This window comes from Lolium rigidum, chromosome 2, assembly GCF_022539505.1.
Source record: "Lolium rigidum isolate FL_2022 chromosome 2, APGP_CSIRO_Lrig_0.1, whole genome shotgun sequence".
Classification (NCBI taxonomy): domain Eukaryota; kingdom Viridiplantae; phylum Streptophyta; class Magnoliopsida; order Poales; family Poaceae; genus Lolium; species Lolium rigidum.
In genome coordinates, this window is record NC_061509.1 from 207594523 (window position 1) to 207621585 (window position 27063).

Below are 27063 nucleotides of genomic sequence, written 5' to 3' on the forward strand. Positions count from 1 at the left end.
TCTCGTAGGCCCTCACACGAAGTGAGGTATGTCGTGTTTGAGAGATATAGACTACCACGAAGGTCTCCCGAATGCATGAAAACTAAAATTCTTCTCCAAGCCAATACCACCAAGGAAAAGACCTTTTCCTTAAGGCTAGTTTTTCTTCCGCTTTTAGAGCAGCCACAGTGCGACGCTTAAATGCCGATGCCAGGGTTAAAATCCCGGCCGATGGGCAGTTCTATTGTTGATTTCGTGGATCAATTGTAGTGCCGATTTGCCTTGCCTTGCTGTTAGAGACTCTTATTGGATAGGGTGCTTCTGCACTCGAGTGCGTATACACCCTTTATTTGAAATAAATTTTGAACATATTTAAAAATATTAAATAAAAAATTCTTATGTATATCTTAACATGCTACATGCTCACAAAGTTGTTTCAGCAAAAACCGATATGTTTTGTGCTATGTGTAAAAAAAAGGAAAAAATGTCTATCTTTGTTACTTTTTTTACAGAGGGCACAAAAAATATCGATTTTATGTGAAACTTTACGAGGTGCGCACATAAAACATGTCCCTCTAGATGCGATTTTTTCCTGAAATTTTTAACTTTTTAAAATATGTTTTGTACATACCGGTGCATATGCACTCGAGATCACTTTTGAGTTTCCGACTCTAATCCACGTAATTAATGGTAAATATTTATTTTTAGGGAAAATTTACCGTAGGACACCGTTATTTTTTGGCGTTTGCTGAAACACACCGCTTGATTGTGTCTTTGCCAGGTACCATTATAATTCTGTGGCACATTTGCCAGAACACACCACCTAACTAAAAAGGGAAAATTTTGCACTTTATCTTCAAAACCAGTCATCAAAGACAAAAGTGCAAAACTTTCCGTTTTTGGGCTGGTGGTGTGTTCTGGCAAATGTGTCAGAAAATTGTAATGGTACCTAGCAAAGACATAATCGGCGATTTACACAAAAATAACCCAAAAGTGAAAGAAAAGCACAGACTAACCCTCCGGCGAAACTATTTCATCAATCTAACCCTTTTGTGTGGCTCCCCTCCCACGGGCGCCACACATGCCCATGTGGCTCCCCTCCTGCCGGCACCGCCCTGTCGCCGCGACGTGGCCCCTCGCCGGCCGAGCCGGTGCGCCCATCCGACGTGGCAGCATGTATGGCGCCCCTCCCAACGGCGCCACACATGCACTTGGAATTGCCCAAAACATACTGTGATACAAATCCTCTGGGATTTAGCCGTTTTGCGAGGCTCGATGTGTGGCGCCGATGCCACGGGCGCCACACTAGCCCCATGGGCGCCACACAAAAGGGTTAGATTGGTGAAATAGTTTCGCCGGAGGGTCAGTCTGTGCTTTTCTTTCAGTTTTGGGTTATTTTTGTGCAAATCGCCGACATAATCGGACGGTGTTTCAGCAAATGCTAGAAAATAAGGATGTCCTGTAGCAAATTTTCCCTTATTTTTAACTATCTAAGCGCCTACATTTTTTGGGGTGTAAATCTAAGCGCCTACATAAGAGTCCAACATTGTGGATATAAAGCTACAAATATCTCCTAACATCTCCCTGTGGATTTTCCATGTACGTGGTCCTAAAATACAGCCAAATTATCTTCTTGCCCTGCCCCTAGCCAACCACCGCGTTCACGGCGTCGGCCGGCGTTGGGCAGTCTCCATTGCTGCTCCTCTCTGCAATTCACAATTCCCAATCCACTCGTTGCCTCGTCATCACTCATTGCCTCATTCTCATCTCCACAAAGCCAAGCTTTCCACGCAGATTCCACAACTGAACTGAGCCGAGCACTCGGTGGAATGCGTTTTTGAAAATAAACAACGGAAATCTGCGGAGAGAGAGCGTAACGGAGAAGCCACCTTAATGTGGTTGGGGAGCTGCGCGAGCAGCGGAACGGCAGCCGCGGCGGCCCTACATAAACCCGTCGCCCACCCGCGGCCCCTCCTCAGAGTCTCCGCCTCCGCCAACTCCAACTCCAGCTCCAGCCCCACCGCCGCGGCTCGAGGCCCGAGCCCTAGCCCAGGCGTCGCGGCCACCGCGATGCCGTCTTCGAACTCCGCGCCTACAACGCCCGCCGACGACACGACCGCCGCCGCCGCCGCCAGCGGGTTCCGCCTCACCCAGCCCGCCTTCCTCGAGTCGCTCATGCCGAAGAAGGAGACCGGCGTCGACCGCTTCCTCGCCGCGCACCCCGACTACGACGGCCGCGGCGCGCTCATCGCAATCTTCGGTCAGTGCCTCCCAATCCCCTCTTCTCCGAGTAGTCGGTACGTGCCCATGCCCTTGCGGTCTGACTGTAGTTGACCTCGGCTTTAGGTTTGATTTCGCGTAGGTGGCCTCCTTGGCAATTCAATCGGATCCGTAGGCGATTACTTCGATCTGACAGGGGTTGAACTGCGTCTGAGTATGGCATGTCGTCCGTCCACTGGAGAGTGGAGTTCACGAGGCTCAGTCCAACAACCACCGCCAGCCGTGCAGACCATAGAGCTCAAAAAAATAGTGGCGCAGACCATATTGTTAATTCGACACTCGCAGTTTAATCCCCTGTATGTAATGCTTGCTGGATGTGGGAAATCGATGAAAGGGATAATTGACTTATATGTAACGCGGTTTGGTGCTTACATAATCTTACTTGCAGCTTGTGGGAGTGACTTCACTTGCTTGTTGAATGGGTTTATACTATTGTAGCAGCATTTATTGGTTTGCATGATCGCGGTTTAACATCTCCCTAGATGTTGCCACGTTAAAGAACAATTCTCACTAAAGAAACACAGCCGGTTAACATGCTCTGAAAACTCATTAGTAAGATCTTATTACAAGTATACAACTCGAGTAGATAATGCTTGGAAGGTTTCTCGTTTGGGGAAGATCTGACTCCGGGATGCATTTTTGTATGTTTCATAGGATTTTATATATGCTGATGTGACTTATATGTGTGTGTGTGTGTGATAGATTCTGGAGTTGATCCAGCTGCGGCTGGCTTGCAGACGACTTCCGACGGGAAACCCAAGATCCTCGATGTTATTGATTGGTACTTTAGACGCTTCCATAAACTGCAAACTGCTCTATTAATTTTTGCAGATGCCAACTTCTCTTGAATGATGTATTTACCAACGGCTATGTTTTTAAATGTAGCACGGGTAGTGGCGATGTTGACACGTCCAAAATGGTGAAAGCTGATGCTGATGGTGCTATAGTTGGTGCTTCAGGTTAGTCATGGTTTGAGGGGTTTTGTTGTTTATATTACTCGTCTACTAGTGGGATAGAATTATAAGGTCTACATTTATTTATGTGATTCTGAACTCGTGTTTTCCTTGTAATGATGAAAGGCACTTGTAATATTTCTTTGTTAATTCTGTTCCACTTTAGCTTTAGCATCTACATACTGGTTGTGATTCTACTGGTATTGAAGGTACCATAAACCAATTGTGCATTGACTTGTACTATTGAGTAAATTGTGCATGGTCTTTTCATTAGCTACTGCCTCTAATGCTCCTTGCATAGAAGAGTATCCTTATTCTGGAAGGCGACTTCCTGCCCGATTCCCTGATATGCTAAACTCTATTTACACCCAGGAACTCGTCTGATTGTAAACTCCTCATGGAAGAACCCTTCTCAAGAGTGGCGTGTTGGCTACAAATTAGTGTATGAACTCTTCACGGACACACTTATCTCTCGACTGAAGGTAAATTCGATTGTCAATGCCTGCATTATGAAGGTTTTATATCTCACTCGTTATTTATGAATAATCTGCTCACTCTGACTTCAGAATGAAAGAAAAAAGAAATGGGATGAAGAAAACCAAGAAGCAATATCCAGAGCTCTGAACCAGCTGAATGAATTTGAAAAGGTTGGGTAACCCCTTTTTAGTGCGTTTAGAACTTTAGATTCATTCTGGTTACAATTTTGGCTCTCCTTTGCATGTCATTTTTTCTGTATATTATATGTACTCCTTACAGATTACACTTTGCACTGTTGCTATTGTCAAGCATTGTGAATTTGTGACATGACAGATAAAAAGTAGTTCAGCTAGGAGATACATAAAGCAATTTATCAAGTGAACTTGCCTATATATTTCTAATATTGACTTGATATTCCAGCTAATATGGATACTGCTGGCCTTTGACTCTGCTTTTATGAGGTTGTTTAAACACCTTCTTAAATAGTGGCTCACCTCCACTGAAAATGATTTCAGAAACACAGTAAGCCTGATGACGCCAAACTGAAAAAGGCTAAAGAAGACCTGCAAGATAGACTTGATTGCCTGAGGAAACAAGCAGATGTAAGAAAGTGAACATATTACCCTGGAAGTTATAGCCGATTTCAGCTACTGTACACTTCTTTTTCCTATTTCTGTAGGGTTATGATGACAAGGGACCTGTGATTGACGTTGTTGTATGGCATGATGGTGATGTGTGGAGGGTTGCAGTTGATACTCAGGGGCTTGAGTGTAACAAAGATTGCGGGAAATTAGCAGATTTCGTTCCGTTGACGAACTACAGGTATGGCTGATCTTGAGTGTTGATATTGTAAAGTAGATGATATCATCCCTTGCACACACGGTTCATTGCTCCTTTCTAGTCCTGGAAAGATATTTTATTTTATTTTTTCCTGTTCGAATGTGCCGTGTTCACATGTATATTTCAGGTGCTGAAAGTGCTAATTATTTCAAGCTCTTTAATCAGAGAATTAACCTTGTTTCTATTACGTGCACTAATATATGATTAGGCAATATTCAAATAAATATAGAATAATGTTACTTAAATAGGAAGGGGAGTAATTAGACGAGGAAGAGATAAGGCTAGAGATGGAGGTTGAGACTATCATTTGAATTATGTTGATACAAAATCATAAATACTTCTGAATACGAATCTAATGACATCAAATTTATGTCACATGAGTAATTGTTGGTCTGAGGCTTGTCCTAACAAACATTATATTCTGGGATGGAATAAGTAAGCAATAAGTCATGACATAATTGTCGTCTCCCTTGTTTGTCCTGTCTAACCTATGCTCTACTCTCCAATCCTCCAATCACCCAGTACGTGCCATCCTGCCATCTTCATGGCGGCAGTTACCTAGTTGTATAACATTACTGCAGCACCGCTCCTTGTGATTGGAGAAGCTAGCCGCTTTAGGTTCTATACAACTGTATGCATGACTTGTAGATCTAGCGATCCAGAAGCTAGTGATTAAATATGAGATGCTTCATTACCAAAGCTGTAAACATAATATACTATACACGTTTTTTTCACTTGTACTTGAAGCGCTATGCTTTTCCATATCTTATGCAATATCCATATTACCTAGGAGGTTACTGTCCATATATTGTGTTCCTGTTCAATAAAAAAGTTTTTCTGCAGGATTGAGCGGAAGTTTGGGATTTTTAGCAAATTAGATGCTTGCTCTTTTGTGGCAAATGTGTACGATGATGGGAACCTTGTCAGCATAGTAACTGATTGCTCTCCGCATGCTACCCATGTTGCAGGCATTGCAGCTGCTTTTCATCCTGAAGTATATTTCTTAACCTTTCACTTTTCATTTAGACCAAAATTATACAAGCACTGATTTGTTGAGATGTTCTTAAACAGGAACCTTTGCTTAATGGAGTTGCGCCTGGAGCACAGTTGATCTCTTGTAGAATTGGAGATACCCGCTTAGGATCAATGGAGACTGGGACAGGCCTGGTTAGGGCCTTGATAGCTGCAGTAGAGGTTATAATACTCCCTCCCTTTTGCGCATTATTTTTCAGAGTACATAACAGTGTATTTGCCTCTGGTGTATTTACTACTCCTTCATAAATGCCTCTCAGTCAAGTGCTTAATGCTTGAGAAACAGTTTTTTAATTGTTTTGTTCTATCTGACATCTCAAGTTTGTTTACTGACCTGTTTCGTTGAATTCTTGTATATCCAGCACAAATGTGATCTGATTAACATGAGCTATGGTGAGCCCACTATTCTCCCCGACTATGGAAGATTCATTGATCTTGTTAATGAGGCGAGCTCCTGCTTTTTACTGTTATTTCTTATACATACATTCTTGGACATTCTAGTTTTCCTTTTTAGAATATTTTGTTGGAACTTATCTGGAGCTCTATTTTATTTCACAGGTTGTGGACAAGCATCGTATTATATTTATTAGCAGTGCTGGAAACAACGGCCCCGCTTTAAACACTGTTGGTGCTCCTGGGGGGACTAGTTCAAGCATTATTGGCGTTGGTGCTTATGTCTCACCATCTATGGCTGCTGGAGCTCACTGTGTCGTACAAGCTCCATCAGAGGGGATGGAATATACATGGTATGTGATCAGTTGATAACTCTGTTATTGCATTTGACAGTATAGTTCTCAAACTACCGCATCATCAGCCCTCAAATATACGACGAACAATTGGGCGATGCTAGGCCAGATGCGCTCATTGTCCTCTAATTCTCAAACCATATATTTTGTTGCTAATATGAGTTCTTTGATTTTTAAGGTCCAGTCGAGGTCCGACAGCTGATGGGGATCTTGGTGTCTCCATTAGTGCTCCTGGTGGAGCAGTGGCCCCTGTACCGACATGGACACTTCAGTCTCGCATGCTCATGAATGGTACTTCCATGTCATCTCCTTCTGCCTGCGGTGGGGTTGCTCTTCTTGTTAGTGCCATGAAGGTTTGTCTGGCCAACAACTTCTCGGTTAATGCAATGCGACCAACTGTTTTTGGTATTTAGTAACGTAGGAAACCATGTATTCTGTTATTTTAATGAAGTATATATATTTTAGGCTGAAGCCATTCCATTAAGCCCTTATACTGTGAGGAAGGCAATCGAAAACACAGCTGCATCTATAAGTGATGTGCCTGAGGAGAAACTGACTACAGGACATGGGCTTTTGCAAGTTGATAGGTTGACACAAATTATCTTCTCTCTGCTATGCTTTAGCGAAACATCTTTCTTAACCAATGCTATTGATTTTGAGTTAACATCATACTGTTGCTGTTTTTTCAGGGCTTTTGAATATGCGCGGCAAGCTAAGAAGTTGCCACTTGTTTCTTACAAAATCTCAATCAATCAAGTTGGGAAGTCAAGTAAGTATCATATTTTTCCATTAATATTTCATGTAATAAATCTTCTGCTGATTTTTTTTCATTTAGTCAACTAGTGGCAAGGTTCTTCTTTTTCATTGAATGCATTCTTACTTGGGTTGCATGTGTGTGTGTTACTCTTGTTGATGCTACTATCAACATCTTGACACCTCCTGCAATGTTGTTTTGCTCTTGCATTTTTCATTGTGGCTGTTGCTGAGTTGGTGCTACAATCTCTGTTTTGCTATACTTGTCCATAGCCCACCGGGCGACAGACCAATGAAGCATTGAATCTTACAAAAGTTAATGAGAATGAAGAATGACATATTGACACTTGCGGATGAAACCTGCTACCCAGAGGGGTAGCTACGCACCCCCTCCGGAGCCAACACCTGTCTGTTTGGTCAAACGTGGTTAGCACCCGCACGTCCTTAACAGTTAACACAACAGGCGATTAATTAGCGCAGTCACAGAGTGTACCCCACGCGCTCCTCTGCTCACTCTAGCTACCGCCCCCTCTGCTCGTGCTCCTCAACGCCGGCCTGGACCTTGAGCCCTGCCGCCGCCAAGTCGCTCCCGTCCGGGCGCCCCTTCGCAGCTCTTCGACAGGGGCCACCAACGCCGGACAAGTTGAGGACCCCCGCGGGCGAAGTCGGCCGTCCCACCGCACGCGAAGTCACCGCCGTCCTACAGATCAACTAGATCGAATCGGGGCTTGGGGCGCTCGAATAGGGGTGCCTCCATCGCCAGCGCTCGGGATCTGCGGGAGGATGGGAAGGCAGACCCGCCTTAGCTGCTTCGCGAAATGCCGCCGTAGGTTGGGTCTCGTCGAGGAAAACTTGCTGGCTCCATTAACAGCGGCGGCGCGTGGCGGCACGGCGTGAGTTCATGTCTGACTCCCGCAGGACCTTCTCCCTGACGTAGTGCAGTAGCAGGTCTCCGGGGAGGTCGTGGCGCGGAAGGACCTCGGCGCGCATCCAGGCAGGCACCGTGTTGCCCGCGGAATCCACGGCTCGGTTGTTTTGGGCGGGTGCGACGGGCGGGTGCGACGGGCGGGTGCGGGTTGGCCCTTCTCCTTCAACCTGCGCCTGCGGCGGGCTGCCCGAGGGAACTGGATTGCGAGGAGGGGCAGGGCCTGAGGAGGGGCTTCAGTTCACAGGGCGGGGACGGCGCCGCTGTTGGTCGACGGCTGCTCGGCCGCTTCTTGGGGCAGATGGGATGCCAAGGTCCATCACAGCGAGCAACAACAGCAACCCATCGGTGCCACCACTCGTCGGCTGCGGCGTAAAGCGTCGAGCAGCGGCGACGCTGCCGGTCGTCGGCTGCTCGATCTTGACGCGCTTGCTTTACGGCTCATCCGCGCCACCGCACGCTCCCACTGAAGACGAGCCGCTGAACCGCGCAAGGTCGAGGCCGAAGACGCGCCGGCAGTCTCCTCCGGGCGCTCGATCTGCTGCACGGTGGGCTGTTCGGGAGGTGCGGGCGGCGGCGGTCGCGTCCCTCGCCGCGTTGGGCGCGTCCAGATGGGGAGAGGGGCAGCGGTAGTCTGGGTCAACAGGAGCTCGTGGGGCAGCTCGCGGCCAGAAGTAGTCCAGCTCGAGCGAGAGCGTTTTCGGTGGGATTAGAGGATTAGCTTCTCAAATTACTGTGCGTGGCATGGGACACGGTCAAAGGATAGGCCAAACCAGTACGAATCTCCACACAGATTGGATGGTGATGAACGCGTGCGTAGGTACCCATGTGTGTAGCAAATCCACTCTCTTGACACTTGCTGCACGTCACACTACAACCACTGATTACTGAACCTCTTTTGAAACATTTTATTTGCTCATTCTGTTTTCTTCTGAAAAGCTTTCCTGTAGAATTTAAGTAGAGACTAGCCACACTGAACTAACATAAACGGAACATGAAAAGATAACACAATTTTTTGAAACGTACAATAACACTTTCTCAAGCTTTACATGTGCTTTCTTACCTTGAATATTGTTGATGTGGAAGAAAATTATAAGAGACGAACATGCAACTGTGTGTACTTTTTGCGAAGGCTAGTATATATTACTCCCCCCATCCTGAAAAATCTACTCCATTTCATTTCATTTCATTTACTCCCTCCATCCTAAAGCGGTCGATTTTCCAAGGCGGAGGGGGGGCGCCTGGATGCCTAAGCGTTGCCTAGGCGACGCCTTTAAAACCATGACTATTACTACGACACTTGATTGCTCAATGGATGAGCACTCTGAACTTAGTTTCCCAAGGCCATGAACAAATGTAGCGGAAAGAGGGATTAGTCACATATAGCTTCTGCTGTACCCAAAAGCTGTATGTATGATTTGATATTTTTTATCGATTCCGGAATGCTGTCTTGGCCTAGAATAGCAGTTTTCAATCCGGAGGAAGGAACACTACTTGATGTCGAGCTCATATAGTATTATATTTGATAACATAACACAATGTATAATTTGCAGCTCCAAACTTAAGAGGGATATATCTACGTGGGAGTAATGCATGTCAACAAACGAGTGAGGTCAGTTCCTGGTAATTTGTTTGGATGATCCGATATGCTTATATTTTCCCTTTCTCCAAAAAGAGAGTTTTCTATTGTTTCAATCATTACAATTAACTTCATGTTTTATTGCTTTTCTTTACAGTGGACTGTTCAACTTAACCCAAAATTTCATGAGGATGCCAGCAATTTGGAGCAATTGGTTCCATTTGAGGAGTGCCTGCAGCTGCATTCCACTGATAGCTCCGTTGTCAAAATTCCCGAATATATATTGTTGACAAACAATGGGCGCAGTTTCAAGTTGGTACCTTTATTCTGTTCAACTAGATGATCAATTTCATTTAGAACAGTAATTTTGAATATGAAACTGTAGTTGTCTTCCTATAATTTTTTAGACTTTGGGTTTATAAGGACATGCCCGGTAAACTGAACTGCGCTGTATAGCACTGTAGCTCATCCCCTATAGGTATTTATTATGCATATTTGTGTCATCCAAACATGATTACTGATGCCATATTCTCTTTTATATTTATGCATGTAGCAACCTGACATCACTAAAAGGTAAAAACTAGCGAGGCAGTATAACTTAAAAGGTGCTTGAAGCACAAATAATTGTATGTTTAATATCATAGCACATAATGGCAGATGAACTTAATGCCTTTTCAGTTAGACTTGCGCAATAGTAGTAGTAAATAATTTGTTCATTTACATTTGGTTTGCTTTGCCTTTTTGCAGCATTGTTGTCAATCCGGATAATATTAGTAGTGGCCTTCACTACTATGAAGTTTATGGCATGGATTGCAGAGCACCATGGCGTGGGCCCATTTTCCGGGTGCCAATTACTGTAATAAAGCCAATTGCTCTATCCGGAGAGCCCCCAGTATTGTCACTTTCCAAACTTTACTTTAAGTCAGGTATTAATTTTATTTTTTGCTTACCATGAGCCCTTCTTGCTTGGGACAAAGGGATTTATTGTTTTTATTATCATGAGCCCTGGTTATGTTAACATGCCTGTATATACATCAATATTTGGAGAGTTTCGGGAAATGCGGAAAGTGCACTCTTGGAGGAACTAGATGCATGATACCGATGTGCAGATCTGACTTTCACTAGATAGCAGCATCTTTCTGTATTTAATCCTGGTCTCAGACAGCACCTTTGTCCCCACCAACACATTAAAACTGTTGTCTGTCTGCACAGATTCATTTAAAAACACTTACATATGATCAAGCTCCTTTCTCTTTGGTGATGAATTGACCAGTACACCTTGTTTATTTCAACCTATTAACACTACTATGGTGAACCAATGAAGTGAGATTAGCTCACATGGGGTGGGTTCTGGACGGACAATCCAACCACCTGGTTTCACTTCCTATTTATCAGCCAATACCATCAAGTTCAATTGCTAAAACTCTTGAACAGGCATTGTTTCCAACTTCCATGGATGCACTGCCATATATATAATTAATTTTTTTCTGTTTTAATACAAAATAAAGAGAAGTTGATTTGTTTCCATCTTTTTTGCAGGTCACATCGAAAGGAGGTTCATAAATGTGCCTATTGGAGCTTCGTGGGTGGAAGTTACCATGTGCACATCAGCATTAGATACTCCTAGAAGGTTCTATTTGGATACTGTTCAGGTATACACTACATCGAGATTCTATCTTCATTCCTATGATTTGAAGATGTGATTTCTAGTATCAAATGTGAGTATATTACAGATGTGTCCACTGAAGCGACCTATTAAGTGGGAGGCTGTTGTTACTTTCTCTTCACCATCTATCAAGAATTTCAGTTTTTCTGTTGAAGGTGGCTTAACTATGGAGCTGTCTATAGCCCAGTTCTGGTCTAGTGGAAATGCTAGCCATGAACCTACATGTGTTGATTTCGAGGTTCCTTTATCAACTTCCCTTATTTTCTGATCAGCTTTATTCTTTGGCTTCCTAGCTAAAAGTCTAACATGTGTAAATAGACTAGCATAGCATCTGGTTTATATTAGTGACATTATTCATTTGGAACTCTGCAGATTGTGTTTCATGGAATTTCTGTCAATCAGAAAGTAATTGCCCTTGATGGTAGCGAGTCACCCATATGTATTGTTGCTAGATCATTATTAGCATCAGAAAGGCTTGTTCCTGTTGCCAATCTGAACAAGGTTGGTTAAGAATCTATTGAAGGCTGTCACTATTTGCTCTTATTACCAGATATTGATTTTTGTGTCCTGCAGATCAGGATACCTTATCGACCAGTGGAGTCCAACTTTTGTCCGCTTCCCACTAGCCGTGATAGATTACCCTCTGGCAAGCAAATTATTGCACTGACTTTAACGTGAGTTATGCTTGGTTCTGGCACTCTGGGTAATTTTGTTCTAGTTAGTCCTTGATATGGTTTTCACAATCCTCCCTCTGAACCTATACAGTTACAAATTCAAACTAGAGGACGGTGCTGAAATAAAGCCCCATCTACCCCTACTTAACAACAGAATATACGATAATAAGTTTGAGTCTCAGTTCTACAGAATTTCAGATTCAAATAAGGTACACTTCTTTTCGTTATACACAGTTATTTATTTAATTCCTGTATCTCTTCAATGGCAGGATAGTTAAGATGTGATTCCAGTAACTGTTATTCCTGGTGGTGATTTAAACAATGCACTTGGTGTAACATTAGTTGTACTGCATTGAGGCCCAAGTGGCACATATGTACTGGATACACAAACCCTAGACTATAGTATGACATTATACACTTAGAGTACCTTTTTTTTCCCCTTCTTTGTATTCTTCTTGCGCTAGTCCAGTATGAAAGTACACTTTGTGTATGTGTTATGTCATTCTTCTACCTAGACATACCATTTTGTTGTCAGACCAAATAGATGACCACAAATGCTATACAACACCCAACCAATTTTTTCAATGAAATCATAACCTTTGGATGTGTTTGAAGCTCCATACGTGCCCTCTGCCGCATGGCCCCCTCTCATCTGGTTGTCATTTTTGAAAAGCAGTATGGACACAGCCATATTGGTCCACATGCATCTGTGCAATAAGCAGTACTAATTGGTTTGGTCTCCTGTTCGCAAGTTAAAGATGTCAATTTCATGCACTAGCCAACGCAACCAAAAGTCTGAACTGATGGAAAGAGCTAGTACAATCCTCTTATATACTTTACAACACCCTCTCTCACGTGTGACGGGAGAAGAGAAAGGCAACATGTGAATAGAAGAAGAGCAAACACACGTATGAATAAAGAGGCCAATACACGGACAAAGAGGGGGCAACAACGATTTTAGGATAAATTGCGAAAACCAGGACTCAAACTCGAGACCCTGGGCTCTGATACCATGTCAAGCTTGATGCACTAGCCAATGCAACCAAAAGTCCGAACTGATGGAAAGAGCTAGTACAATCCACTTATACACTTCACAACAAAAGACGTAGTAGTTTGGTTTTTAATTAGAAATTATGATACATTATGTTGTTAGAGTTCAGTACTACCTTTTGAATTTACCGAAATAGAATAAAGTTCTCACCAAACAGTGAGTTGTATAAAACAAAATTTACATAATAGATGTTCAAATCTAGCTTAGAGCCTTAGCAAATCCAACTAGAGGCATGTAATCTGTTAAGAAAAGCTTATGTTTGAAAGGGCCAATGTGATTAAATCTGGCCTGAGGATTGAGCTACCATATGCCCATTTAATAATGAAGTATTACACCTACTTTGCATTTGATAATTTGGTATGATGTTTTTGCATTATGAAATATTTTGTACAATCCAAATACCGAATAAGCAATTGTGGTATTTTCAGCACGGTTCCTGTGGCTTATTCCTTTCAGTTCAGGGCTATCCCTAATCCTGGACCCATTATCATTTCAACCTGCATATCTGATGCTCTGTTACTGACTTAGAATGTTGACCCATTATTACTTCAACCTGCATATCTGATGCTCTGTTACTGACTTAGAATGTTTCCTTTTTGTTTGAAAATAGTCTGTTTACTCTTCTGGCGATGTCTATCCTAGTTATGTCAAACTTCCAAAAGGTGAATACACACTGCAATTGTATATAAGGTACAGCTCTCCCACCTACTAAGTATTGATGTATATATGGTTAGATGACTTCTACCCTCTGTTCACTAATATAAGACATTCTAGACATTTCAAAATGAACTAGATACACACCATAGTGAGTGAATCTACACACTGAAAGTAGACTAGATACATACCAAAATAGATGAATCTCGCAAAAAGCTAAAACATCTTACATCGTTGAATGGAGGGAGTATGATCTTGGTAACTCTGTACTGAGTTGTTGTATAACTTTGTTTTCCTATGTAGAAAGTAGAGTTAATAAAGAGAAACTTATCATAAAACCGGAAGTACTTACAAAACCTGCCATTTTTGGAGGTCCTACTTATTTTCATTGGCTTCGGAATATTAGTCTTTATTCCTATTTCGGCAATCTATGCATAATTCTACTTCTTGAAACCACCACCAAATATCAGAACTAAATAAACCACCACCAAATATTATTAGCTTGGTTAAGGTTCTGTTTGGCATTGTGTTGGCTTCTTAAAAGTACCTTTTGCGACTATTTATAGATATGGTAGTTAACTGAATTCCACAGCTACGCACAGCAACCACAAAAAGAGTCTTCAGGAGGGTGATACTAACTGTTAATCATCTAGCTGTAATAGGTTATACGTTGAGAATGGAAAACTAGAGCGTTTCACCCCGACCAAAACCTGTTTGAAACACAGGAAAGTAAAAACACAGGAATAGGGATAGTGAAGGAATGGGATAGGAATGCAAGTGTAAATCAGAGGAAAGAGAAACCTAGGAAAGTTTTCAAGTTGGTCGTTTGGAACGCAGGAAAAGGTACGACATAGGAATTGAACTTGATTGACTCGTTAAGAATTTTCTTTACTAAAATATTGGTCACTATCATGTGGTTAGGCCCGTCAGCCTCGATACCAAAGAGCAAAACCTTCGATGCCAAATGTCCATTTACCTCGATCGACGCAAAGGAAAGGAAACATGAGCTCCGAGCCAATGTTTTGATTCCTGTGGTTTTCCCATGAAAATGACTGCATAGGAAACTTTCCTTTGCTTTTCCTACACTTGATTCCTGTGTTTCAAACGTTGTTATAGGAAACTTTCCTATAGGAATGCTTTCATGTGAAATTCCTCCAGAAATCCTTCGATTCAAATGAGGCCTATGTTTTTTAGTTCATTCTTACCCCAATATTAGAAGTTGACAAAAATACAAATTATGAATAGAAGTGCTGAATGTTGATAGGATACATAATATGTTTTAATTTTGGTAAATGAGCAAAAGAGAGCATAGTTTTGTGTCATCTAGATGAGTGCAACGTTTGTGCTCTTGGTATTTAAAGAATCAAAAATAATATGTCAAAGATTTGAAAAATTCCAATTTTTTAATGTGAATATATGTGGCTTTGAAAAGCAAAAAAGTAAGTCTATTTAGCTTTCAACATTTGCCTATTTTTTTATGCAGAACACATATGGAAAGATATTTCGATGCAAGTTTAGTTGTACATACTAGACATGTATATGTACTTCTACATTTACTTTTTGCGACGCGTTATGGGTAGATTCTGACGCGTTATCAACTACCTCGCGCTGAAGGAGGTCTATCTCAACGGCCGCCGCTATACTTGGTGTTGCGGAGCGTAAGCATTGTTATCTTCTTGAGACTGCTCGTGGGATGATGATCGCTTCTTCTCTTCCGCCTCATTTCTGGGCTGAGGCTGTCTCTACCTCGGTCTATCTCATTAATATCCAGCCGTTAGCCGCACTTTAAGGTGGCATTCCTCTCGAGCGACTTTATGATCCTGACTATTCCATGCTTCGTCTGTTTGTGCGTTTGCTATGTTCTCCTCGCTCCTCGTGAACGCACTAAGCTTTCCGCTCAGTTTGTTGAGTGTGTTTTTCTTGGATATAGTGATGAGCATAAGGGCTATCGTTGTTGAGATCCGATGCTCGTCGGATGCGCATTTCTCGGGATGTGATTTTTGACGAGTCTCGTCCTTTCTATCCGCGTTCGACCTCCTCGACCTCTATTGTGGAGGATCTCTCTTTTCTTGCTTTTCCCGACTCTCCTCCCCCGGCTCCACTTGTCTCTTCTCCTCCTTTTGTGTCGTCTCCTTCGACCTCCCCGACGGTTTCTTTTCCTCCGTCTCCTTCGACGCCACCACCTTCTCCTCCGACTTCTTCGACGCCTCCTTTGTCTGCACCTTCTTCACCGCGTTCTCCTCCTGTTGCTTCTTCTCATCCTCCTTTTCCTTTTCACTATACTCGCCGTCCACGTGTTGTGCCCGAGTCGACTGATGCACCCTCCACTTCTGGTGCCCCTTCTAATTCTGATGCACCCTCTACTTCTGGTGCACAGTCTCAGCCGTCTTATTCTCTACGTACTCGGCCCCGTCCTTCTCCTGATTTCTATAATCCTGCTAGCTATAGTGTCTCGGCTATCCCGGAGCCGACTACTTATCGTGAGGGCTCGCTATGGCTGAGGAGATTGCTGTGCTTGAGCGCACTGATACGTGGGAGCTCGTTCCTCTTCCTCCTCGTGTTCGTCCTATCACCTGTAAGTGGGTCTATAAGGTTAAGACCCGCTCTGACGGTACTCTTGAGCGATACAAAGCTCGACTCGTTGCTAGAGGTTTTCAGCAGGAGCATGGTCGTGATTATGATGAGACTTTTGCTCCTGTCGCTCACATGACCACTGTTCGGACTCTTCTTGATGTGGCCTCTGCTCGCCATTGGTTTGTGTCTCAGCTTGATGTTAAGAATGCCTTTCTTAATGGTGAATTGCGTGAGGAGGTTTATATGCAACCACCACCTGGGTATTCTGTCATAGATGGCATGGTCTGCCGCCTTCGTCGCTCTCTCTATGGCCTTAAGCAAACCCCTCGTGCATGGTTTGAGCGCGTTGCCTCTCCAAGACACATGGTTCACTCTTCTCCTCGTGGTCGCACTCTTCTTCTGTATGTTGATGACATGATCATCACTGGTGATGACCCTGAGTACATTGCCTTAGTACATTGCCTTTGTTAAGGCACGTCTCAGTGAGCAATTCCTCATGTCGGATCTTGGTCCACTTCGTTATTTTCTTGGGATTGAGGTTTTGTCCACCTCTGATGGTTTCTTTATATCCCAAGAACGTTATATTCAGGACCTTCTTGATCGTGTTGCTCTTAATAATGACGTACTGTTGAGACTCCTATGGAGCTCAATATTTCTCTTCGTGCCTCTGACATCTTGTCGGGAGTCTTGTCTATCTGGCTGTTAGTCGTCCATATATTTCTTATCCTGCCCATATTGTGAGTCAGTTTTTCTATGCACCCACTTCGGTTCGCTATAGTCACATTCTTCGTGTTCTACGCTATTTACGTGGAATGATCTCTATTTGTCTCCTCTTTCCTCGTGACAGCTCCAGTCCTACTCCGATGCCATGGGGGCGAGTGATCCTTCGGATCGCTGTCTGCCTACTGTGTTTTTCTTGGTGGTTCTCTCATTGGCTGGAAGACGAAGAAGCAGACTGCAGTTTCCCGTTCGAGTTGCGAGCTATGGCTCTTCCGACTGCAGAGGTGACTTGGTTACAGTGGTTACTTGCAGATTTTGGTGTCTCTGTTACGACACTACGACACCCACTGACACCACTGACAGTACAAGTGCTATCAGTATTGCACGTGACCCTGTGAAGCATGAGCTTACCAAGCATATTGGTGTTGATGCTTCTTTTGTCCGTGCGCTTATGTGCCTTCAGAGTTGCAGTTGGCGGACTTCTTTACGAAGGCCCAGACTAGAGCGCAACATAGCTTTCTACTCTCCAAACTCAGAGATCCACCATGAGTTTGAGGGGGGGGTTAGAGAGATAGTTGTATATTGTATTATCCCCAGTAGTTAGGGGGTTCCCTGCATATTTCACCTTGTACGTGTACTATATATTGTGGCCTTTAGCCCCCGTGGAATACAAGTTGCATATTCCCTAACACCCGTCAGCTACCTGGGCATCCCCCTGACGCTTCGCCGCCCACATCTGCCTAGCTCTAGCCCGTCGTCAACAAAATAGCCGGGAGGCTGCCCACATGGAAAGCCGGGCTCATGAACAAGGCCGGGCGCTTCGTGTTTGTCAAGTCCGTCTTGAGTGCGATCCCCGTTCACCAGCTGAAGGCGCTCGCACCGCCTAAGAAGGTGTTCAAGCTGCTCAAGAATATATAGAGAGGATTCCTTAGGGCAGGGAGGACGGAGGCGGCAACTGCCATGTCAATTGGCGTCGCGTCTGCCGGCTGTGAAATCCTAGCCCAGGGCTTAATAGGATTGATAGAATACTCATACCATCAAGTTGCAACTTCTTTTCCGGAAGCTCATCTCCAAAGAACTCCGAGGTTAAGCATGCTTGCCCTAGAGCAATTTGAGGATGGGTGACCGACCCGGAAGTCTTTTCCGGGTGTGCACGAGTGAGGACAAAGTGCGCAGGAAAGTCATGTGTTGGTATGTGGGGCTGGTCTAGAGATCCTAGAGAGGTGTCAGGGGTATAACAGGCCCGGCCAGGGGGTGGCTGGGGTGTTACATCGGCCCATCTCCTTCGGTGGCCTCGGAGTCCGGGACATGGAGCACACCGGTCTGGCGCTCCGCATGCGCTGGCTCTGGTTCATCCGCGTTGACGATGACCGGGCCTGGAGTGGCCTCGACCTGCAGTTCTCCATGGAGGAGCGCGCCTTCTTCTTCGCGTCCTCCTCTATGGATGTGGGAAATGGCCAGCGCGCCGTGTTCGTTGGATCAACGGGCGCTCCGTCGCGGAGCTCACGCCACGCTTGTACGGCTGCATCCCCAAGCGTCGCCGCAAGGCGAGAACCGTGGCTGACGGGATGCAAGGAAACCGCTGGGCATCAAACATCCACGGGATCATCGGCGTGCATGAGATCGGCGAATACCTCTTGCTCTGGCAGACGATCGTGCACACCGCGCTCACGAACGAGGTAGACCTGCTGCGATGGAAGTGGAACACGAACGGCACCTATTCGGCCCACTCATCTTACCTTGCGACCTTCTATGGCTCCATTGCATGCAACGTCTGATGTTGGGCACCGCCGCGTGTGCGCTTCTTCCACTGACTGGCCAACCTCGACCGCTGCTGGACTGCTGACTGCCTGGCTCGTTGGGGCCTGCCACATCCGCCGCGATGCCCGCTCTGTGACCAGGCGCGATTCACCACCTGTTTCTGGAATGCCCATTTTCCAGACAGGTCTGGCATGAGATCCTAGCCTGGCTGCGCCTTACCTGCAGGCCACCCGACGGCGAGCCCACCCTTGTGGATTGGTGGCGCACTGCTAGACAGTGCTCCCCCAAGCCCATGCACAAAGGCCTCACGTCTGTTACCTTGCTCATTCCCTGGATGATATGGAAGCATTGCAACGACTGCGTCTTCGAGAACGCCCAACCATCGATCACCACCTTGGTCATCGGCATTAGGGATGAGGCTGCCCTCTGGGCAAAAGCCGGAGCCGCTGGCCTGGGTGCCATCCTGCCACAGACCTGGGATGTGCACTAAAACCTTTTTTTATTTTACCTGTAATTCGCCTCCTAGGAGGATTGTACCAAACTCCTGCTTTCCAATGAAATGAAACGCAAAAGTCTTTTGTGTTTTCTCAAAACATTTCCTTTTAAATATTCTGGAGATAAAAAGGAAATTTTCGATTTTTTAGTGAGTTCACTAGAGCTCGGAAACTAAGGATTTTTTGCTTCTAGACTGCATTTATTGATGCCTTTCTTAGTTTGTGAATTAGGCGTTGCTGTTATGATTTCATGTCAAAATAGGTCTGATAGCTAAACAGTCTAAGGAGGAAGTAGGAATGGAAAATAGTACTCCCTCTGATCCAAATTAATTGTCGCAGATTTAGGCAAAATGTTGCGTAAAATCTGTCTAGGTAATGAACCTGACAAATAATTTGGATAATTTGGATCAGAGGTACTCCCTTCGATTCATATTAATTGACTCAACTTTGTCTAGATACAGTCAACAAACATGTTTGTATACATTCGTATCTAGACAAAGTTGAGTCAACTAATTTGGATCGGAGGGAGTAGTGCATTTCTTTGCAGGCAAATATGCGATCTTTCTATTTTACATTTGGATGGTTATCTTATGTTAGATGTTGTTGATTATTTCATCTATGGTCTATTACATGAATTTATCTTATGGTGGGTGTAGGCATGAAAATGTGCAATTCTTGGAGAAGCTTAAGCAATTGGTTCTATTTATTGAGAGGAAACTAGAAAATAAGGTATTGCCTCTAATTACTATGCAGGTTGCAAGCGATACTAAATGCTTATGATGAATGTTGTCGTGCAGACTATTTATCTACCAATTTTACCAATACAGGGTTAATGTAATTGTTTCATCTAATTGCAGGATTGCATTCCATTAAGTTTCTACTCTCAACCTGATGGCCCTATAGTTGGAAATGCCACCTTTAAGTCCTCTATTTTAGTTCCCGGGTATGTTCATTTTGAATGTTCAGTGCTGTCAGGGCTTCCTCTACAGTTTTCAGCTGAAAAAAAGTTTACTTTCTTATTACAATAACACCTCATCATAACCGTTGTTTATTTTTTTAAGAGAACCTGAAGCATTCTATGTTGGTCCACCATCTACAGAAAAACTTCCAAAGGTACATATCATGTTGATATTCGATTAGATATCACTAGAATAGTATTTCTGTTTTGTGATTTTTGTTTTGAAAGGAGTTTTACTATTTTGTTTTGGTGTTATATGTTGAATTGCTTTGCAGAGTTCTCCACCTGGTTCTGTTTTAGTTGGCTCCATAACCTATGGTGTAGTAAGCTCGTTCAACAAGACTGAACAAAACCAGCATGCTCCAGCGTCTTACAGTATTTTATGTGTCATTCCACCAGCGAAGGTCAGTAGCACCGGATTGAATTGTCTACTCCCTTTGATTTACTACTCCCTCCACCTCGAAAAGGATGTTGCAGATTTGTCTAAATTTGGATGTATTAGACATACATCCAAATTTAGACAAATATGCGACGTCCTTATAATGCTAAACCACCAGTTCAGATGTAAATCGAATAGGATGACAATACGGCCCTAGTGGTTTCCAGTTTTCAAGTTTTTCTCACATGTTCAGGGTATTTGGTATGATTATGTATATTGCAGGTCGATGATAATAAAGAAAAGGAGGTTTCAGTTGGAACAAAGAAGAGTGTTTCTGAGCGGTTAAATGATGAGGTTGGCACACTTCGGTAGTTACTTAAATGTTGTTCACTTGAATTCAGACTGTTGTTGAAGTTTCTAACATAATTATTTGATTCTTATTCTCTCAGCTCGCTTTATTAGTTGTCAATAATTCGATATTTGTCTGTAATATAAATGCCATGTCCATGTAATTTTTTCATAAATGATAAATCTTGGTCCTTGGATAGAATACAGTGAGCTTTAGTTGTTTGTAAGAATCATGAGCAATGCTGTTTTTAGATAATAGATAAAAATGGTTTTCCTTATTGCAATTTAAATGGCTGGGGGGCTTATATGATCTTCACGATGAATTGAATTAATAGGTTCGAGACACCAAGATAAAGTTTCTTTCCAGCATTAAGCAAGAAAACGAGGACCAAAAGTCTGGCTGGACTGAGCTTGTCGCTTCTCTTAAGGTAGTGATCACTTCCATTTCATAGTCATTTATAATCTTATATTTTGAGATACAATCAGGAAAAACCCAGATGTGAGGATTTCACTTAAACTTTGTGCTATCAAATCTACTCCCTTTGCATCCCCGACACTTTTTGGGGATCGGAGGGAGTATCACTTTGTCAATACTTTCTTAGTTACCCCCTCCGATCCCCAAAAAGTGATACTCCCTCCGATCACTTTGTCAATCCTTTGTCAATCCCTTTTTGGGGATCGGAGGGAGTATCACTTTGTCAATCCTTTTCTCTTGTATGCTATTAAATGTATTAGTTTGTCAGTACTTTGGCTAATTTTATTATCAGTACTTTGGCTAATTTTATTATCAGTACTTTGGTATAATCTTCACAATACTTTTTTTCCTTGAAACATCGGAGTATATTGTATACAAGCATCACTTTCCTTTGTGTCTTGTTTTTGGTATTATCTTTTATGTGGTTACAGAGTATTATGACCCAACCCTCTGCAGATGTTTTATTGTTTCGTTCACACATTTCACAGATCTGAATTTGTAGCTCCTTGTGAGCTGTTATTTTACCTTTTTTAGGAGAATATGTTGTTTGAATAATTACTGTGATCTCTCTGCTAAATCGAACTTGCTGTACATACTTAGAAATATGATTAAGAATATGCTAAAATGCTACTCCCTCCATTCCTTTCTATAGTGTCTATAGATTTTTGGCATTTGTTTCAGAATGTAAGGTTGTAGCTTAGCTTTTTTCCAGTTACCCCCTCCCCGTTCAGCTCCCAAATCGTTCAGGTCCCAAATTTGTTATGGTAAGTTAGTAAGATATGGATTTCCCAAATTTTACGTTGATCTCAAATCGTTCAGCTAGGGGTCTTGTGCAAAAATTACTCTTGCGCTAATTTCCGTGCCAAAAAATAATAGGCACTATAGAATGGAACAGAGGGAGTATATCTTATTTTCATTTTCTTGCTAAACATGTTCATCCTTACGCTATCCTGCTATCGAAATTGTGAATGATATTGGGTTGCATTGATGTTTTCTCTGCTGTCAATTAACTTACCATACCTTTCCTGGCATATTTGCAGTCAGAGTATCCAAAATATACACCTTTGTTTGCCAAGATTTTGGAATGTGTACTTCAGGAATCAACCTCTGATGATAAAATTAGCCATCACAAAGAGGTAACTGATATTGATTGATTGTTTATGCTGTACTGCATCTGTCTTGAATTGCTGGTCTTATGACTATGGACAAAGGTGCTGCCTTTATCTGAAGCATGCTTCTTGTTCAGACTTTCCACCCATCTCTGCTTGATAGTTGGTACATGTAACAATTGTTGTTAATGTCCATTATTTAGATATGTGACGGGGGGTGAAGAAACCACTAGGGGCAACCTGATGTACCTTATACTCTTTTACAAAAAAGATCTGATCCTTTAGTCGATGACTTAACGCAACAGAATTTCTAATTCCTTCAGACAAGGAAATTATTGCTGATGACAAAACTGGCCTGAAGTTCATTAGTATAACCTGGTGTTTGATACGCTGGCTAAACTGATTAGTCTTAGAAATAAATATCTGAATTCAGGCCTTAAGTGGATAGAAACCTGAAAGGATTTCATCACTGCGTAAGGACATCAAAACTCCTGGAATGCGTATGTTGGTTCTAGCCAACAATCAGACGGCCACACAGTCTACAGTCTTGCATCTTTCACATGATACTTCCTGATATCATTCCCCGGTTTAATTTGTTTTAGTTAATTAAATAATATTCACAGTGCTCTTCGACCTCTATTTAGATGGCACTTTTTTGGTGGGAGATTAATTCTTTGGTGTTGAATAAATGGTATCAAATTGCCAATTTGAAGAAAAATGTACATTAAGTAACAGTATAACTCAACAACCTAGGACCTCCCACGGCGATTTACCGTCCTAGAACGTCTGATAAGCCCACTGAATGATCCAGACCATCACATCTTTTCTGCAACGTCGCTCAGCTTGTTCGGTCAGTCAAATCGCGCCAGATGGGCCAGACCAGCGTTACCGGGCTGCTACTACGCAGACTGAGCTAGCTGAAATCTGGTTACTTGGGCCTTGTTAGCTTCATAAAACGGGCCTTGAGGCCTTTTATCTTGCTCGCGTATTCACGCTCAAATCAACTATATTCATTTTTTCACTTGACTGTCAAATTTTATAATCCAATAAGAGATTTGTTTCTGACTTTATCTATGGTCTTCTTGGTGTTTAGGTTATTGTTGCAGCTGATGAGGTTGTGGACAGTATTGACAAAGAGGAGCTGGCAAAGCTTCTGTCTTTAAAACCTGATCCTGAGGACGAAGAATCACAGGTATTTAAGATATTACTATCTTTGCTCATTACCTAGTCAAGTGTACCAGCTCCTACTGAATGTTGTTTTCCTGAAATATTTAATGCTAAATAGAAAACTAAGAAAAAGATGGAAGAAACGCGAGACCAGCTAGCAGATGCACTATACCAAAAAGGTCTTGCATTGGCAGAGATCGAGTCACTAAAGGTGCATTATCTTCCTTTACATCTTATATTTTCCTTTACCTGAATGTCAAGTTCCCCTTAAGTTAATATTATATACTCATACAATCAATTGTTATAACCTAGAAACTGGGTTCCGCACTAGGCTGTTAGACAATGTACTCTAGAATCTCTGTTATATTTGAATTTCTAACATCGTGCTCAGACGATTTGTAAATTATTTCAACACCCCAATCACTCCTAGGTCTGTGGTATTTACTACTGGCAGCTCTGTAGGATATTTAGAATGGCCCCACTGACCTACACAAGTCTTTCCAATTCGTACTCACCCCCCTGGGACACCATGTAGGAGTACCGACTTGTGTATGCCATGGGGCTCTAGGACAATATATAGTACATTTATAGGTGTTGTATATGGATACCTAAAACAGCTATAATACATATAACTAACAACCTGTTCCTTTTCCTTTTACCCATTCTCCTTTTCTTTGCCTTTATCAGCTTTAAGCATTTCTTCACTCTGGTGAAGATGCCTTGCTTTGGGAGCCATGATAACCTGCTTCGCCTTCTATATTATAAACTAGCAGTCTCTAGTGTACGAAGTGTATTTGATTTTTCATTTTCTATGTTTTATTTATGGAAAATCTCTTTCAGCCTGATGAGTCAACTGAGGCATCTGCTAAAGATGTTTTTGAGGAGAATTACAAAGAATTAATTAAATGGGTTGATGCCAAAACTACAAAATACGGCACTCTGACTGTCTTACGTGAGAGGCGCTGCGGAAGATGTGGCACGGCATTAAAGGTATATTCTCCTTGCAAAGTTCCTGTTATCTGTACTCTTAGCTTTTGCAGTTGCAATTACAAGAACTTTAAGGAAAATAGAATGTTGAGTTTTTCAAATAGCTCTACGAATGAGAGGATGTGGGTTGTTAAGTAAATGCATGTCTCTTATAATGAATCTAGTTCGCAAGTAAATTTTTTTGACGTGTGCAGCTCAACCCTTGTTCGTTGGCCTTTTGGCTGTCAGCAAGTGGTATGTCCTTGTTACAAAAACATTGAGGATATTAATTCTAACCTTGTACCACTCAATAAAGTGTCACTCCCGTAACCCATTTTGTTCTCCTACTCACCGATAAATTTATGCTAATACAATACTTTTGTACAGTTTTCTTATTCATTGTGTGCGTAGAAATTTTATCAAGCTCAGTTGTAACTAATATGCTATTGGTTCAACTATATTCTGTTGTCAACACACGAACATAAGGTAAATGTGTTGGTTTAACTCTGTGATGTGTGGCCCAAGCATGTAATATGTTGTAAATACCTTTATCATTTAACAGAAAATTAACCGCAGGGGGGCTCCTCCCCCTACAGTTTTCTTGCAAAATAACCGTTACCGGCATAATTTCAGCTGCCACAACCATCAATTTGCACTTGCATGGTTTATTTGGGAAGTAACATAAGGACGAAACCAGAGTATTCGACAATTCACACTTGATAAACCACAATCAAAACAAGACGAATGCTCAAAACCAACAAAATTAGATTCGGGTTTTAATTTAATTGCATTTTATTTTTCCGTAAAGAAGTGAAGAACCCTACTTTTTTTCTGTTTACTTGCTCATATTATCTTTCTTTATGACGTGTTAGGTTCTAAATGACATGATTCAAGAGGACTCTGCGCAACCGAAGAAAAAACTTTACGATCTGAAGATCCAGCTGATTGAGGAGATAGGATGGGCACACGTATCAGCTTATGAAAAGCAGTGGATGCATGTCCGCTTTCCCCCATCTTTGCCTCCCTTTTGATTGTTTTTTTTAAGAATATATGCTGGCATCATGTCAGTACCTTGTGTCATTGTTGGATGCAACATTTGTTGTTTTGGAATCTTCAAATTGGCATTTTGTTCCTTGAATGATGACAATGATGGTTGTGGCTATTGAATGTAGTTGCTTTCATATTACTGCAGCAGAAACATCAGTTGAAAAGGCTAGCAGCTTGTTTCACAATTAGCATGGCATGCTGATAATGTTTGTGAGAGTAATCTCATGCAATGCTATTTTGTAATCTTTCATGTTTATTTATAGACTTCGCATAAGTTATAAATATACACCCATACCCACAAAAGTTTGGCTTTGGTCTTGAGTTGACTTGCATAAGTAATAATTATATGAATATACGTGGATTGCCCACCTTCAATTTTTTCTTCATCAGTTTGAACTTTTGGTTTTACTCTTGGTGCATAAAGGTAATATGGCATTCGAGAAAATGTCTTGGATTTAAGTCTTTCGTGAAAAAGGCTCCTTACTTCTCTTGTGGCGCCCCTTCCTGGTGAGGAAGATGCTAAAGACGGTTCGATAGACTCCTCGAGAGCCTGCCCAAAGCAATCCCTTCTGTAGACTCTGTGAGAGCCTGCCCGAAGCAATATGAGCATCTTCGGTACTAAGGACGTGAACAGTATCCCATTATATGTCTTTCAAGTTTTTGAAATAATTTGCACTTGCCCTTCTTTTATGTATAAATGTATATATGAACTGCCCATCTTCTCTTCGCAAGTTTAGACGTTTGGTTCTACTGATTTCTGTATGAAAACTTAATCGGTTGTTCCTTCTTTGAGTCAGAAATAAATGGATGCATCATTCCTCACTGTGTGGGGCTAACACTCTTACAAAAAGTACATAAAAATGCAATGTTACTCTTATATGAGATCAACACTTTTATAGAAGACAAATAAACAAACCTTAAATGAGATTCCGGGAAATACTTTTGTACTTACATGCATGGGTGTGTATGTTTACGTTACCGTTTATTGTGCTTTGAGATTCGGATAAAAAGATGAGAGAGAAATGAATCTTTTCATCTACTATGGTGAGCACGAATCTCGAAAAATGAATAGATGGTGACGGAAATACCCGAACCCATGCTTGTAAGTACAAAAATTCACTCTCGTGAGATTCCAACTCAAACATTGTTCTGGATTTTAGTTCCCCTTTCCACTTGACTTCCCTGGTTGTGCACCCAGATATTATTGAGTAAATAAGTTGGAAAGAGCTTTCCTTTGGTGGAGATGTACATGTAAAAAAATATTATTAAAAAATTTCGACACTTCAAATTATGTTTTTTGGTAGACGGAGTCTAGGAGCCGAATTAAATTTCTGTTTTTATGCTCTCTTTTTTCTCACTATAAACACTTAGTGCACCCATGGTACTAACACTTTGGGCGCGTTTGGTAGCTGATACGTCTCCGACGTATCGATAATTTCTTATGTTCTATGCCATA

The 27063-nt window shown here is 42.4% G+C and overlaps 1 protein-coding gene across 2 annotated transcripts; it reads left to right on the forward strand.

Moving 5' to 3' along the window:
• Positions 1-1581: 1581 nt before the first annotated feature.
• Positions 1582-25746, forward strand: LOC124692876 (tripeptidyl-peptidase 2-like). Of its 2 annotated transcripts, XM_047226314.1 has the most exons (35): positions 1582-2239; positions 2962-3040; positions 3145-3218; positions 3585-3694; positions 3779-3859; positions 4205-4291; positions 4369-4511; positions 5373-5523; positions 5601-5723; positions 5924-6007; positions 6120-6307; positions 6486-6660; positions 6773-6894; positions 6997-7076; positions 9539-9597; positions 9722-9876; positions 10312-10490; positions 11104-11216; positions 11298-11468; positions 11603-11731; positions 11804-11904; positions 11996-12113; positions 13566-13645; positions 19815-19887; positions 20016-20101; positions 20220-20271; positions 20392-20520; positions 20778-20849; positions 21179-21271; positions 22359-22454; positions 23521-23541; positions 23578-23619; positions 23713-23805; positions 24435-24584; positions 25433-25746. In XM_047226314.1, exons 1-35 carry the CDS (start codon positions 1873-1875, stop codon positions 25589-25591), a joined length of 4035 nt encoding a protein of 1344 aa, XP_047082270.1. In that variant the 5' UTR covers positions 1582-1872; the 3' UTR covers positions 25592-25746. The 2 variants fall into 2 exon arrangements, with proteins under 2 accessions (XP_047082270.1, XP_047082269.1); XM_047226313.1 differs by having other exon boundaries at positions 1583-2239; positions 23521-23619.
• Positions 25747-27063: the final 1317 nt, after the last annotated feature.

Excerpts from the sequence above, each read along its gene's own strand:
- LOC124692876 (XM_047226313.1), top strand. The coding sequence starts at position 1,873 with ATGTGGTTGGGGAGCTGCGCGAGCAGCGGAACGGCAGCCGCGGCGGCC. Across the intron at positions 11,905-11,995 it reads ATTATTGCACTGACTTTAAC|TTACAAATTCAAACTAGAGG; the intron begins GTGAGTTATGCT and ends GAACCTATACAG. Across the intron at positions 22,455-23,520 it reads AAATTAGCCATCACAAAGAG|GTTATTGTTGCAGCTGATGA; the intron begins GTAACTGATATT and ends CTTGGTGTTTAG.